Raw genomic sequence first — 15,676 nt, 5'->3', positions numbered from 1 at the left:
TAAAATATCTATGTTCAGTGCAGATAGATAGATAGTCTATATAGTTATATAGGTATACATGTCACACACAAATCCACAAAATGTTCCAGCATCAGAGCTGTGTCCATCAGAGGGACGGCTCAGAGTCAGACAGGCTGACATGTTTGCACATGAGGACATCTGCTTCTACTCAGTCACTCACTTTCCTGGTTGTTGACTCAGTCGGCTCCTCTTTACCTGTTTAGTTCATCTGTGAACCATCAGGAAACTCTTTGGAACTTTACCTGATGTCCTGTGTCTCTCAGCTGTTACAAAATCACAGCACTCACCTGCTTTATATTTTTATCCTCAGGTTCCCAGCATGCCTCAGGGGTGGAGGTGTATGAGGGGGTGGAGTCTGTCCTGCTGCCCTGTCAGGTACAAGCTGATGTTACCATTGAGTCCACAGCAGCAGTGTGGGACCGTGAGGAGCTCAAGGACCCAACAGTCCACGTGCGTCTGCCGAGTGGTGACGATTTTAAAGATCAGAACATTCGTTACTTCAGTCGAACATCACTGAGAGCCGAGGCTCTGCAGACTGGAGACCTCAGCCTCACTCTGAGGAAGCCCACAGTCTCTGACAGTGGAACCTACACCTGCACATACCGCAAGCATGGACAAGATCGGAACAAGACCTATGTAGACCTGAAGGTCACAGGTCAGTGCTGTCAGGTCAGATGCATGCTAATGGCAAGTTCTAAAAATCTGTTGGTTGATGTTCAGGTTGTTTGTTTTGTGTCGATCACAGAACTTCCTCCTCGTTCTGCAGTCTGGTTCAAAGTCCTCTCAGGTGTCCTGGTTCCTCTGGTTCCTCTGGTTGTTATGCTTGCTGCATGGCTGTCTTGTAGATACAAAACGTTAAAGAACAAAGAAGGTGAGTGTTTTATTGGACCATCTGATGAAATATCAGAACCTTGAAGGTAATCAGCAAAGTTTGATTTGGTGATTTGACAGCACCATAGCTGACGTCTCTGTCCTGAATGAGTTGTTAGTGATCTTTTCATCACTGATGGTTACCACGAACTGTTAGATCCCAGTTATCCTGTACAAGACGTCTGGACCGACTCTTTGTTTGAAGGGCCAAAGTTTCTGGTATTATCATTATAGTCTGATATTATTCTGTTACCATATGTTACCTTATATATGTAATCAAAGTAGTTGAATTATGATAACAGCTGTAGGACATATATTATCCTTTAGTTTAGATGGTGTGATCAGTATGTAGTTTTAGTTTGCATTATACTTCTGACTTAAAAGAGTGTGAAAATCATTAGATCTATTGGATTGACCTGTATTACTCGACACTGTTGAATGTGTTACACTGTTTCTTGACATTTCATACTGCTGAGTCATGAAGAGAATGTTGTGTGCAGAGGACCTTGTGCCGATAATAGAAGAGACAGACCCCCACCTTACAGAGAGCAGAGAAACAAGGAGCCGAGGTCATAACTTAGTAAGAGAGAAAGAATGTGAATGTTTAGGCTTTTACGACTAGGTGGGGGCCGCTAGAGGCTATAAGAAGCTGAGCAACCCGTCACCATTTTGAGACTTGCTGTGACCCTCTGCAGGCATGTCTCCCCATCATGATGGTTCTAATGCTCATAAGTGTTGAATTGTATGGAAATAAATGATTGTTGATTGAGCATTTATACACCGAGTATTGTCCTTCCTTCAGCCCAAAGATTCAAAGGATTGGGAGATTTCAACAATAGGCTAACAGAAAGTAACTAAAGCTGGTAGTGAGGAGACGCGCTGAGCTCTAAGTGCCTGCAGGAGTGTCCATCCTGCTATCCACTGATGATGCAACTGACTGATAACATAACAGTTAGGTGCAATCAATAACCACACCTGTTAGTTTCAGCTCTCCTCTGATGATCCTTCTCTTGGTCAGATGGATTAGTCTTATAATAGTTAAAGAAAAAAGGCCCCATGGATAGAAAAAGCTGTGACAACCACTGAAGAAGCTCATCTCCAGGCTGGAAGCAGGACTTCAGAAAACACAGAGTAACATCAGGACAGCAGGTCCATGTCTTACCCTGTCCATGGTTTACTGTAAGTGCAGTCAGATGTGTGATGAGTGTTACAGAAACACTGTGTCCACCTCTCCCTCGAGCTTTTACACTCTTCACAGCTTTGACTGGAGTGAAACCATGAGACGCTGAAAGCTTTGACTCTGTGGTATCTGGCAGACACGTTCAGTTCAGCTCTGCTGCTGATTGGACACCAAACACAGCACAGTCTCTTCATGGAGCAAAGGAACACGTTTCAGACTGGAACCAGTCCAACATGTTTTACTGCAAACATTTCACTTCATCCTGTCAAAGGAAGTTTGCTGCTGATGCTGTGCAGCTCATGTTGTGCTTGGTTGTTCTTTCAGTTCGTGAGGTGGAGGTGGGTTCAGGTGTGACGTCTGCCAAGCTGCCCTGCAAAGCCACAGTTCACCTGTCTCAGGTAAATAAAGTCGTGTGGAAGGACAGAGATGGCAGGATAGTCCACGTGTATCAGGAAGACTCTGAAAAACAGCACAGACGTTACAGGAGCCGAACAGAAATGATTGAAGACCCGCTGAAGACTGGAGACCTCAGTCTGACCCTGACATACCCCACACACACAGACAGGGACACCTACACCTGCACCGCCTACAGCAGGGAGGGAAAAGTCCTGATGGAGAAAAAAGTGGAGCTGAAAGTCGAAGGTCAGTGCAGCAGATGATCCTTATTCACAGATTGTGTTTGATAAGTCAGTGGTTTGTAATGACTGAAGTAGTTTGTGGGAGAGAAACTGGTAAATGTCAGCAGTTAAAGCATCAACCAGGCTCAAAGATAAGTTTGTGGGAAACTGTAAATTTGATTCATTTTTGTAGTGGTTCAGATATTGTGAGGACGTTCATGAGATGAGATGAGTGTAAGAGAATCAGACATAAGACTTCAGAGCTCTGACTCTATCAGCCCGGCTATAGTGTTGCAAAAACAAACCCTGAGCTCGTTCCCAATGTCCTAAAATGAGACGAGTGATGGAAACCTTTACAACAGCAGCAGGTGTGTGAGCCGGAAACATCCTGGTCTCAGTGTTGCATACAGATTTCCCTAAATGCTTCTTCCAAAGCTGGATAGATGCTGTCTCTCCTCATCAGAATCTCAGAGACCCACATGAGTCTACACACCACTCAGACAGCCAATGGTTTAAGGATGATGCTGGGCTATGAACAGGCTGTTTTATGTTGGTTCAGCTTTTATGAATCAACATAAAAACTGGGGGATTAAGTAAAAACATAAAGTCCACGACTGGTGTGTCATCAATAACAAGTAAAATGTTAACATGCTCACGTTGTTTGTTGTCCTCTCAGAGTGTCAGGTGGAGGAGGAGGAGGGGGCGGAGTCCATCTGTCTTCCCTTTCAAACCACAGAAAACCTGCCTGACGACAGTGAAGTGGTGTGGAAATGTTATGAACCAGAATACATGAAGGTCCACGTGTATGAGAACGGCTCTGACCGGCCCGACAAACAGGACGACCATTACAAAGGTCGCACTGAGATGAATGAAGATGCTCTGAAGTCTGGAGACCTCAGTCTGACCCTGAGACACCTCAAAGTGGGAGATGCTGGGAGATACGGATGTGAGGTCAACAGCAAGGAGGCCTGGAGATACAAGAGGGTGTGGCTCACAGTCAAAGGTTAGTTAGTTCATTCATGTTTGTGTGTGTGTGTGTGAGGTGTGACTCTTCTGTTTCCTCTGCAGGGAAAAATCAGGCCGAGAAATAAGCAGAGGCCATCAGGATCAGCTCCACTGATCCGTCTGCTCTGATCACTGATCAATCAGTTTGATGTGTTTATTTGATTATTGATCAGTGAAGGACATCAGTGAACAGATGGTGCTGAAGATGCTGTCAGCTGATACTGAGGCCTGTTGAGTTCTGTGTGTTCTCAGTATGATCACACAGCTAATGTATAAACTCCTACAAACCTGTGTTCTTGGAAAGTGCACTGTTGGCTGTTTCTGTAAGTCTGACCAAATATAAGGTGTGTCAGTGTCATGTGCATGTGGAGTAACCGTTAACAACACTGTGTGTATCTGTGGATGTTTGTGGTTCGGCTACAGGGGAGGGGAGGGGCACGGGAAGCTGAGATCCATCACTGACCACACCTTTTTAGGAGCAGTGGGTGGAGCTTGCTGGACACAGCTGTGTGCAAGGGCGTAGATTTCGTTTTGGCATTGGTGGGGACGAATTCAGTTTTTTTTCCTTTTTGTCTTTGCTTCTTGATAAAAAGGAGAAATGTACTTGCCTACATATGCTATTCTACATGCTTTTAAACCATTTAAAATTACAATTGATAGTTTTATATGTGAGTTATATAATGCTAAATTACAATTAAACAAATGACTAAGTAGTTTAGACTTTAGTTTACTTCAGTCATATTCAATATAAATCAGGTATCATACAAAAATAAAAATAACTTCAAATTCAGCAGGGCTGGACTGGCACAAAATATGGGCATTTTGACTAGTGACCGGCCCACCATGGTATTACAGGAAAAGTCAAAAATCCTTTAAAGCCTTTATAATTAAACTTAAACCTACACCACCTTCCCTATTCTGGTATTCTAAACAGTAGCACACAGAAACAGTTCAGAACTTCCCTTCAACTCATTCCTGTCACCTGAAAGGTAAACCTGTTTCTCCATCACAGCTCTGATGATTCAGTAAGGACATCTCCTGGTTTCATCTTCATGTTTCCCTCTCACCACATATCCAAACCGACATCATGACCAGCAGCTTTACAGCTGTGGCTCCAGCAAACATCAGCTGATACTAGAAATTAATATTAAATAAATTCTAACAACAGCTGATCAAGCTTAAACGTGCTGCTGTTGTTTAATTCGACATCCGCTGGTTTCCTCTTTCTGGCGCAGAGAGAAAAGCCGATCAGCTGATCATTGATCAGTTTCATGATTGAATTAGCAACTTTCTAGCTGAAGTAGTACGGCACAAATCCCGTTCCTTTTCACCTTAACTTTAAAGTTTGACCTCCTCGGCTGTAATTGGTCCAGCCCAGAGTCGATCATGACCAACTGGCCAATCCACCACCACTCATTTATACCGTTAAAAAAAGAAAAGGAAGAAAACCCCATCGGCCAATAAAAACGAAAAATCACGAGCAGCCCACTGGGCAAATGCCCGGTATGCCCTATGGCCAGTCCAGCCCTGAAATACAGTCATGACAATAAACGAATATGAGTTCAAAGACTTAACAACATTACTTCAGTTGCATTACACCAACATAAAAAAACAGCTTTTACCAGTTGCGTCAGATATCTAAAGCAAAGCCGTTCCTTCCTTTAAAGGACCTTGAAAAGCTTATCCACGCATTTATTACATCCAGTGTGCTGCCCCTTTAAGGCAGGCATGATCATTTGGGTGTGTGTTTTTTGTACCAGCAGACTTGCCGTAGTACCTCACCAGTGAAAAGCAGTCCTATAGCCAAACTGTTGTCTGTTCCACTTTTTGTTCACTTTTTCTTGCTGAGCCTGAGAGAGCACATGCCTGTAAGTAGTTGCTATCTGTTTTGTAAGCTTTCCCGCGATAGTTTTGTGTAGCAGTTTAGAGGTTTGTGTGGAAAACTTTCTTTTGTGAGGTAAAACGGCCGCGATGCTAACACGTTAGCCCGTCTATGGGATTTCCCATGTAATGTTAGCATTAAGCTAATCGCTAAATGCGTGGGCCTAATAACCAGTGAAAGGGTTTGGATAAGTTTGTGTTTATGTGTTATATACATTGTAGTGCATGGCTTAATGTTTGATGTTGTAAAGAAAATGCAATTACAGCAGAAATGTAATATTTTATTTTTGTTTCTGTACCAGTTTTACAGTGCTTCAACAGTAAACATCTAAAACGTATCCGCTGACTCCTGGATGTTTATTGTGGACCTGTTAGCTATCTGCCAAGCTAGAAACCAGCTTCACACCCTAGTGAGGGCAGAATATCCAGATTGGACGACTGTAACTCCCTCTACTCGGGCCTCCAACACTCTTCTCTTTGCCGGCTCCAGTTAATTCAAAATGCAGCTGCGCGTCTTTTAACCAAGAGCACCTGGCTGCACCCACTGTGGAGCTCCACAGTAACCGGAAACACGTAACTTCAGTTAAATCGACTTTGACAGCGAAAACTAAATTGCGTTTTTGTTACTATTGATGCTGCTGAGAAATAAAAATGGTTTTAAGTGGGGGGTTTTTAACACTCTGGGTTTGTTCAAAAAAATTCACCATCCCCTAAATTGTTCGTGGCCAAAAGTGTACAGTGGTCCCTCGCTATAACGCGGCGCACCTTCCGCGACACTTGCTGTTTCGCTGATTTATTTATTTGTTTTACAGTACATCGTGTTGTGCGTTCTGATTGCTGTAGACCATTGTCAATCAATCTAGTCCAGTGTCTCCTGTACAGGAGCGGTCCCTAATAGGCCCACGGACGGGTCCCGGTCCGTGAGTCCTTTGGTACCGTTCTGCGATAGTTGATCCTCCGATGTGAAATGTATGGTTGTAGTTGTGTGTCTTATTTTGAAAGAACTATTTACGCGTTACCATAGCGACCAGAGAGCATTAAGAAGCAGAGAGGAGGATGTCACTGTCATTGTTGTTGGCACACAGCTCAAGTCACGTTTATTATTATATTTACAAAATACCACAGTTTCTTTTTTTAATTCTTTTGTTGTATTTATCCGCGACACCTTAAAGGTCGTTCCCTGAAAATATTGTCTGACATTAAAGTGGTCTGTGGTGCAAAAAGGTTCGGGACTCCTGCTGTACAGTACAGAATGCGTTTAGCTTGTCGAATTTACATATATCTTCGCTAGCAGTGTAACTCTGAAGTGCTGTACTGTATGTTTGTAAGTTTTCTCCCAAACAAACACAACAATGCCGACGAAACGTTTTGCACCCTCAAATGCACCTTTAGGTTTCATTCCATAATACTGGACTTATGTTTCTACGAAGGTTTGAACTCTAAGAGTGTTTAAACAAAAGAGAAAAGTGTGAAAATGTTCATGTCTGTCTGAGAAAAGTGTATAAAGCATGTAGTGAGGGGTTTTACAGTCTTAACATCTGTAATAATTGTAAAAAATAAAGTTGGCTACTTCATGGATTTCACCTACTGCGGGTTATTTTTAGAACGTAACACCAGCGATAAACGAGGGACTGCTGTATTATTAATAGTAGAGTCTGGGACATCTAATTGATTAACATCAACATTGATTATTATGCACTATTATTTTTGTTCAAGGAGAGCAAAAAATATAAAACTCTCTCAGCTTGTTTGTTGCCAAAAATGGCCACTTTTTGTGTATGTTCACAAAATGCTATAAAATGTAGATTTCTTAAAACATTTTTCTACTTTTACCGACGTGACTCTTTAAAATAGCACCAGTCCTTTTCATCAAAATCAAAATTGTATCTAAATTTTTTACTCTTTATAGCCAGTTAGGTTATATATTACCATTAACTTTTCAGATAAAACGGTGATAAAGTCCTAATGTTTTCATGAAACTTCCTTTTTTTCCCCATCTGAGCATCGGGGAAAAGGCTGTCTTGCAATTGTTGAGGTCACTAGTGTGTGCCCCATTTCTTCCAGGATCACTCTCTTTATAGGTTTTAGTGGACTCCTAGTACTGCGACGTGGTTTCATGGTACAAAGGGATTGTATTCCAAGATCTGGGAGACTGTAGAAATGAGCAGTGATGCCCTTCCTACCATCTTTCCAGAAAAGTGATCTGGAAGCTGTTAGGCTGACTTACAGCAGCAGCACTTTCTACACCTGCATAAACTCCAGGACACATTTACTAACGGTGTTTGTTGCTGTATGTGCAGCTTTGAATTTTTTAATAATATATATTTTGTTAATATTTTGGCTATGGTGTCTTGTTATGAAATGTACAAGAGTAAAAGTGTTTTTAGCATGTGCTTCAAAGCTAAGTTTGACTGGGAAACTCAAAGCTCAATAGTCTGTATCAACAGAGATTCACTGCAGCCTGTGTAATATTTATTCTACTCTATCTTGCAAATACATATTTGTGTGGCAATGTCATGCACAACACACAACTATTAGATCCTTAAGATCAAACCCGTGTCATTGTTTTGGTCCACTCCAGTGCAGTAGTCAAAAAAAAGAATAAGTGAAGTGTCCACAGATGGCCAGGATAGAGCCCAGAGTGTTAATGTTTAAAATGTATAAAAATATTATTGATTACAATTCTTTACTGTTAATATCAACAATAAGCTTTTTATTTTGAAATTACAAGTTTAAAAAAAATGCTGTTACATTTACATTTAATGCTGTTTCACTGTAATCCTTTATTATAAGTATGGACACAGAATCAAGTGAACAACATTTTGAAATAAGTTTAATTGGAATTTTGTACTACGCAAAAAACAAAACAAAAAACAACAACGACATATTAAACAAACAAACAAACACAGCCAGTGCCTTCATTTGTCCATCACATGTCATAGCACTGACCCTTAGCCCCTGCTCATCAGCACATGCTTTCAAAAAGAGCTCCATGTCCTTTGCAAACTGAAAAACAAAGAGGAACAAGTCCCTTGCTCCAGTGTCTTCTTCCTCTGACATGTCTCTTAAGACCCTCTGCTGGTCCCCTTGATTTAAGGACAGATATTTTGGCATTGTTACGTGTCCACGGAAAAGTGCCTTATTTTGGACAGCCCACTGCACAGCAGGACGCAGATCTTCAACAACTGCTGGCTCCTGTGTCAGGCAAACGGGGATGAAAACATAGTTATTTCTCTGTTGCACAACAGTTTTTTAACAGTTATTCAAATGTCACTAACCATGTAATTACTGTTTAAAGTGAATACTGACATGACTGACTTCCTGGAACTTTTTCAGTCTGACAATGGGCACGTGTTGTCCTTCAAGCACAGCTTTGGCTTCCTCTCTCCAGTGTGCAAATAGCTTGCCAGAGCTTAACAGAAATTGTTGATATTGTTAAGGTGTGTAAACTTTGACACAACATAAAACAGAAGTCAAAATATAAATACCTCCTGAGATCAAAGTTCTCCATCAACAGCAAGCACCACCATTTACACAAGTAGGGCATGTCTGACTGTAAAATATTAATATGAAACATATTTAACAACTTTCAAAAGATTCAAGACTCCATTGCTGTGAAAGTAAATAGAATACTTACTATAGTATAGTCAATATGGTGCATCCAGTGCCACGTACAGAGCAGACTATTTGGAAGAAAAAATAAAAATGTCATTTGTTTAGAAGCTTAAATTAGCTTCTGTATGAATCTCAAGAAGAGAAGAGAAAAATTACCATCAGCATGAAGATCCCACAGTCAACTCCATAGTCTTGGCTTGGAAAACCCTGTATTACATTGAAAATAAAGGCTCGTTAATAAAATCCCTTAAAAGAAGACTAGTGTAATTCATATCATTCACCATACACTTAAACTAGCACATACCTTCAAGTCAAAGCTCTTTTTTTCTGACCACTGCCCGGGAATGATCTTCACTGCAAGATACCTTTTTTTTTTTTAAGACAGTTACATTCACAAGTTAACAGATGTCATGATGATGGGTGTGAAATGTTTATTGCTAATAGCACCAACTGTAACTACAGGCCTTAGGAACACGACCTCAACAAAACAGCATAACAAAATGAAAAAGTACAGTCACATGCTCACAGTTGGTCAAAATAAAGCACTTACAGCTTTAAGTTAAGGTTGGCATATTTTATAAACTCATTTTTAATGGTCTTTTATGTTAAACTAGAACATTTGAAGACCCTATTTATGTCTGAAAGTCATCTAAAGACAGCATCACTGACTTGATCATAATGTGAAGATGAGAAATAGAATAAAATGTTGAAGCATCATGCTGATATATCCATCCATCCATCCATTCGCTTCCGCTTATCCTTTTCAGGGTCACGGGGGGCGCTGGAGCCTATCCCAGCTGTCATAGGGCGACAGACTGGACAGGTCGCCAGTCTGTCGCAGGGCCAACACACAGGGACAGACAACCATTCACACTCACATTCACTCGCACATTCACACCTAGTGGCAATTTGGATTATCCAATTAACCTATCCCCACAAGCTGCATGTCTTTGGACGGTGGGAGGAAGCCGGAGTACCCGGAGGGAACCCACGCAAACACGGGGAGAACATGCTAACTCCACACAGAAACTTGCTGATATAGTTTATAAAAAAAGCATGTGAGTGTACTGTATGTGTGAACACTCAAGATCAGCAGAACATGATCTGGGATGCACTTAACCTGGAACACTGAACAGGTTCCTGAAAACTCCGGAACAAACCAAAAATGCTTATAAAGATGTGACCTCAAAAGTGAAACATATTGTTGGCCACCAAATCCTGCCTTGGTGTTTATTGGGTCAAGAAAGAGGATTTCTCTTTGAGGTGGCTTCAGTACCTAAAGACAGTTAGCCATGACTTCAAACCTGAAAACAATGTCATTGCAAGCGATCACAATCAAAGACTTTTGAAACTGCGTCATAAAAGCTTGAATACATCTCAGACACATAGCAAAATTCTAACAGTTTGTATGTGTAAAAAACAAGACTTACACACAACTGGAAATGACCAGGGGTCCAGAGAGGGAGAACTATGATGTGCATCCTCTGAGCATCAGTCTGAAACAGAATTGTTTTTTAAGTATCCTGTATATGAACTCTCACCAAAGTTATAAAAAAAAATCATTTGGATTACTTGCTTGTTTCTTTAAAGGACGGTACACTTACAGGAAAGGACTGCAATGGATCACAGCCATAGGGTGCAAGCCAAGTCCGGGTGACATACAGATTTTCTATGTAAATGCTTATCCCCTAGAATGTAAACAAAAACATTTAAAACAACAACTCTCTAAATTAAAGCTTGACAATCATCATATACAACATACAGTACCTTTGACTGGACAATTTTAGTGATAAGCTCAAAACAGCCATTTCCAATCTGAAACAGAAAAAATCATGAAAGAAATGAATGTACACTTTATTATTTCATATTCATAGAAAAAATAATACTTACAGTCGATTCCATTTGTTTGTTTAAACCCAGTGTCCAAAAATCTGCCCGCATGAGGCATCCAGAAAACGTTTCAACAATCAGCTCATCTTTGGGTCTGCTGATGTCCAGAACATAGTTGAGCTAAAAAAACAGAGAGGTGTCATAGACTGTGGATGACCAAATCAGATAAGCACTAAAAGTTGCACTTTGCAACATGTGAAAACTTTAACATACAAGCTGTTGTTGGCCAGGGTGCGGTACAAAACACCATGATGAACGGCTGGCCAAAATGTTCTCAGGCTTTGTCAGAGTTCGCACGGTGGTCCACACAGGTCAGGAAAAGTTGCATCTGTTGAGACCTTCTATTGGCTTTCTTGTTGTCAACTCTTTCCTGAGGTCCTATAGGGATTTTAACAGGTTTCAGACAAAACACTACATAGAATGCACATTAAATACATACAAATGCAAGAAAAATAAGCACTATCTATAGAAGGAAATTCATTTGAAACAGCATGTAACAAATTCGTTTATGAGCCATCAACTACAACAAGATAATGAATGCAAGATTATTATTTCACCTATATATGACAATCACTATTCAAAATAAGAAATTTTACCAGTGTCACCAGACATTGAAGGTGCTGGGTTCAACACCGTTTCAGTGATTTCTCTGGGTTTATTGCACACCTGTGGGGCTAGGTACACAAAGAAAAGAATATACTCACAGATAGGAACAAACCTAACATGTAAACAATGGTAGCGTTCTGGTCATGAGACAATGCATGTACTTACCTACGACAGCTTGACCCAGTGCCGACAATGAGATATTGATCTGTGTGTTTCTCTGCCATGGAGCACGATGAAAAAACATTAAAACAAGAAGGAATGTTGTTGTAACGCAAAAAAAGTGGCAACATGATCATTGTACGAAAACTAGACGATTCCTAGAATTATGAAATCACTAACGGCAAATTTATTTAAGAAAGACTCTGTCCCAACCTTTGCGATCAACTTGCAAGACTTCCACGGTATCCATGCGTGTTTACGGCTACTGTGGAGGTCACGTGTTTCCGGTTAGTGTGGAGGTCACGTGTATCCGGTTACTGTGGAGCTCCACAGTGGCTGCAGCCAGACCCTTCTCCTTTTAACAGGTACGAGAATCCATGAACACATAACTCCAATTTTAGCCAAACTACATTGGCTCCCTGTTAAATATCGTATAGATTTTAATATTCTTTTATTCACTTTTAATATTCTGAATAATTTAGCGCCCAGCTATCTCTCTGAACTACTCCACTTATACAATCCCAACAGAGCACTTAGATCGTCCAATCACAGGCTCCTAGCACAACCTAGGTCTCGAATGAAGTCGAGAGGTGACCGGGCCTTTGCATCCGTGGCACCCAGACTCTGGAATAACCTCCCTGTTTATATTCGTACAGCCGAGTCGATCCAGTCTTTTAAATCACGTCTTAAAACGTATTTTTTTACTTTGGCTTTTGATTCTGTCTAGTTGGCTGTTTTAGCTTGTTGTGTTGTTACCTATTGTTTGTTGTCCTCTTTTATTGTTTTTTTTAACTGTCTCATGCTTTTACTGACTGTGAAGCACTATGGTCAACACTGTTGTTTTAATATGTGCTATATAAATAAATTTTGATTTGATTTGAACATCTCTGATACATTAGCACTGAATGACCTGGTGGTTTATGTCCATCTAAGATTACCACAAAGTAAAAGATCTGTCAGCAAAATTATGCAATATTTTAGCCACACTATTGCCCCGATCAGATCAATGAGTTGGGATTTTCTATTCTAAGCATGAGCTACTGTTACAGCAACAGACATTAATACTACTGGTGTCCCACACAACAACTCAATGTCCACTATGTGAAGGAGCCAAACACAGGCCTGCTCTTCTCGTTAACTGAGATAAACTGCTGGCATATTGGTTTTCCATCTATACTGTCCAGTCTCTCCTGGTGGACACACAGCAGCATTGTTTAATCTCATTCGAGTCATTGTTGACCTTAGCCATGTTTTTAGTCTTCTGAGAGCACTGAAGCTTCTTTCAGCCTCAACTGAGGATACTGGGATGACTAAAAGCAGCCTGATAATTGTCATGATAATAAATACTAGTTAATCTACGGCACCACATCATCAGTCAGTCACCTGTGAGCTCGCCTCTTCACCTCCGAGCTACAACATGGCAGAGCTGCCTCTGTCACCTGATCAATAACAGTGAGGCACTCCACATACATGCAGTCACACATGTGCTTCAAATACAACAATGAACCACCAGGTCATCATCCAATTCCACCTGTGACCTTGTGTCACCATTGCTCTCTGAGCTTTGTGTTGGTTCTGTCACCTGACAAATAGGACATACATGACAATAAGAATAAAATGTGGAGCTGCTTCAGTGTTTCTGTCACTTTGTGCAGATCTTGACTCGTCAGTAATGTTTGTAGGCTGAGTGCGTTTTTACAACAATTTGTGCAAACTGCACTACAAGGTGGAATATTTGCAAAATCATGACTACCTCATGATATTTTGTCTCAAAAATGAACCCTATGAATATATCAGTGCCATTAGGATGAAATTATTGTGTCACCAACATTTTAATGTTAGACATATAATTCTAACAGCCTCTGTAAACTAATATCCGGGCTGCTCGAGGCTCCGTTTCCTCTGACAGTTTCAATCAAAATTAGAAATGCTGCTCTGAGACTGAGAGAACTAACAGTGCTGCCTGTTGTGCAGTTAGCTTCCCAAACACGTTATTCATGGTTACATACAGTTTTAGACTGATGTTGGCCAAAGCCTAGCATAGCCTGTAACGTTACTATGACGGACACATTTTATGAGTGAGCTTGAGTTTAAGTGACTTACAGGTTTCTTTGAAAAATACTTTCTTATATCCAGGTTCTTTCTCTTTGCTGCCATCCTCCTCTCCTCCTCACAGCGCAGGCTTGCCGCTGCTAAAACTAAACAGAGCTCCCTGAAAGGCTCAGCCAATCACATTGGCCATATTTGTCACATGACGTAGCACTCCAGTAAAGAATGTAATTTAACCCTTTCTGCACCGCTGGGAGATCGTTTTTTTTCTTTCTATCGGGTTGTTTTTCTTTACTCGAACAGATCAAATTATTGGTGGGGACACGTCCCTTCCGTCCGTGCCAAATCTGCGCCCTTGGCTGTGTGAGTGAAAATGTCTCAGAGCAAAATAAAAATGAGTTTGTCAGGAAACCTGTTCAGTCATCAGGTGTTTGTGTCACAGTGTCTGATGTAACAGCTGCCAAATACAAGACGTCGTTTTCTCTTTGTCCAGCTCAGGGTTAAGTGGGGGAGGCTGTCATAGGGGAAAAGGTGGGGCACCCCCATTACTGCCACCCACAGACTACGTCCACATACACAAAAAGAATCATTCCCAGCTGTGTTTCATATCTGCACTTGTGGAGATTCAAAGGTTCAAATACAGAACTGCAGACTGGTGGCTGCTGTCAAATACAGCTGACACCAACATGATGAGTTCACCTCGTGGCCACTAGAGGCCAGCAAAGCGAACCACAGAGGGACCCAAACACTCGAGCGTCCCACTGAGAGAAGCAGAACTCAGTTTGCTGTGTTTCACAGGTGTTCCTGAACGCATCACTGTGACCCTGAAGAAAAGCTGAAACTCTTTTCCTGAGAGGATTTCTGCAGCTGACGAGCATCAGATAATGAACGAACACAGATCCAAACATGAGTTTGATGTCTTTGAGTCTGTCCTGTCTGTGGATCATGGCACTGAAAGAATGTGATGATCTCAGAAATGAAACAAAATCTCAAGACGACTGAGAAAAAACATCAAATGTTTAAACTGAGAAAATATTAAAAAAGGCTGATTTGAACCTGCTGGCAGCAAAAGGCAAACATGACAACAAACTCCATGTTTTATATGAATAAAAATAAAGAGCTGCAGAAACATCATCTGGCATCGCGTCAGCAACATGACGGGTATGAAAACAGAGGCTCACCAGGCTGCAAACAAACACTGAAAATCTTTAGAGCAATTCCAGATCAGTTCCTCAAACTAAATCACTTCAAATTCATCAGCACATCAGAACATCTGGCATATCTAAGCAGGCATGGGGGGTGGGAGGGGCTTGAGCGCTTCTTTATGGGTCCCACCAGTGGCCTTTTCTTGAGGGTTTTTTCTTTTCATGTGTGTGTGGAGTCCTGTCTGTGCCCCTCAACAATAATATTTAACTATTAATCACAATTTTGTTAAATAAAATGAGCTGGCTCGCAGCAGTCACATGACTACCATTAACCAATGATCGCTCTTAACGGCAGAGCGCACTGGTTACGAGGTGGGAACGAGCTCACAAAGAGCCACATGGGTGGTGCAGAGCTGTAGGACAAACTGGGAGACAGACTGATGCAAAGGAAACCAGTAAGCAGGTGAACAGCGCACACTGTAGCCTGTAACACACAGCAGTGTCAGCTTATTATGGACACGTTCAGCTGTTTTGTGGCAACTGATGAATTGAAACAGACGAGCGTGCTGTGTGTGCAACAGCACGACAAACATCACCTGTGTGATGCTCGTCAGCTGCCAGCTCACTGGGTACAGCAG

The 15,676-nt window shown here is 41.4% G+C and overlaps 1 protein-coding gene and 1 long non-coding RNA gene across 5 annotated transcripts; one reads left to right on the top strand and one right to left on the bottom strand.

The window, feature by feature from the left end:
- Positions 1–499: 499 nt before the first annotated feature.
- On the top strand, positions 500–3,779 carry LOC309703212 (uncharacterized protein; the record flags this gene model as incomplete). The annotated part of the gene is made up of 5 exons (XM_082527924.1): positions 500–676; positions 767–892; positions 2,396–2,713; positions 3,365–3,691; positions 3,757–3,779. The coding sequence occupies exons 2-5, from the start codon at positions 841–843 to the stop codon at positions 3,777–3,779; spliced, it is 720 nt and encodes a 239-aa protein (XP_082384050.1). The 5' UTR covers positions 500–676; positions 767–840.
- Positions 3,780–8,521: 4,742 nt separating this feature from the next.
- Positions 8,522–12,259, bottom strand: LOC309703708. Of its 4 annotated transcripts, XR_014275969.1 has the most exons (12): positions 12,058–12,259; positions 11,851–11,902; positions 11,293–11,753; positions 11,080–11,199; positions 10,957–11,004; positions 10,794–10,877; positions 10,620–10,685; positions 9,494–9,554; positions 9,346–9,396; positions 9,212–9,257; positions 9,063–9,127; positions 8,522–8,986 (listed from the first exon to the last, which is right to left on the bottom strand). It is a non-coding gene; the product is annotated as an uncharacterized lncRNA (long non-coding RNA). The 4 variants fall into 4 exon arrangements; XR_014275967.1 differs by having other exon boundaries at positions 11,851–12,259; XR_014275968.1 differs by having other exon boundaries at positions 11,293–11,902.
- Positions 12,260–15,676: the final 3,417 nt, after the last annotated feature.

This window comes from Aulonocara stuartgranti (genome assembly GCF_965226115.1).
Source record: "Aulonocara stuartgranti genome assembly, chromosome: 3".
Classification (NCBI taxonomy): Eukaryota; Metazoa; Chordata; class Actinopteri; order Cichliformes; family Cichlidae; genus Aulonocara; species Aulonocara stuartgranti.
This window is presented reverse-complemented; position numbering and strand designations above follow the sequence as displayed.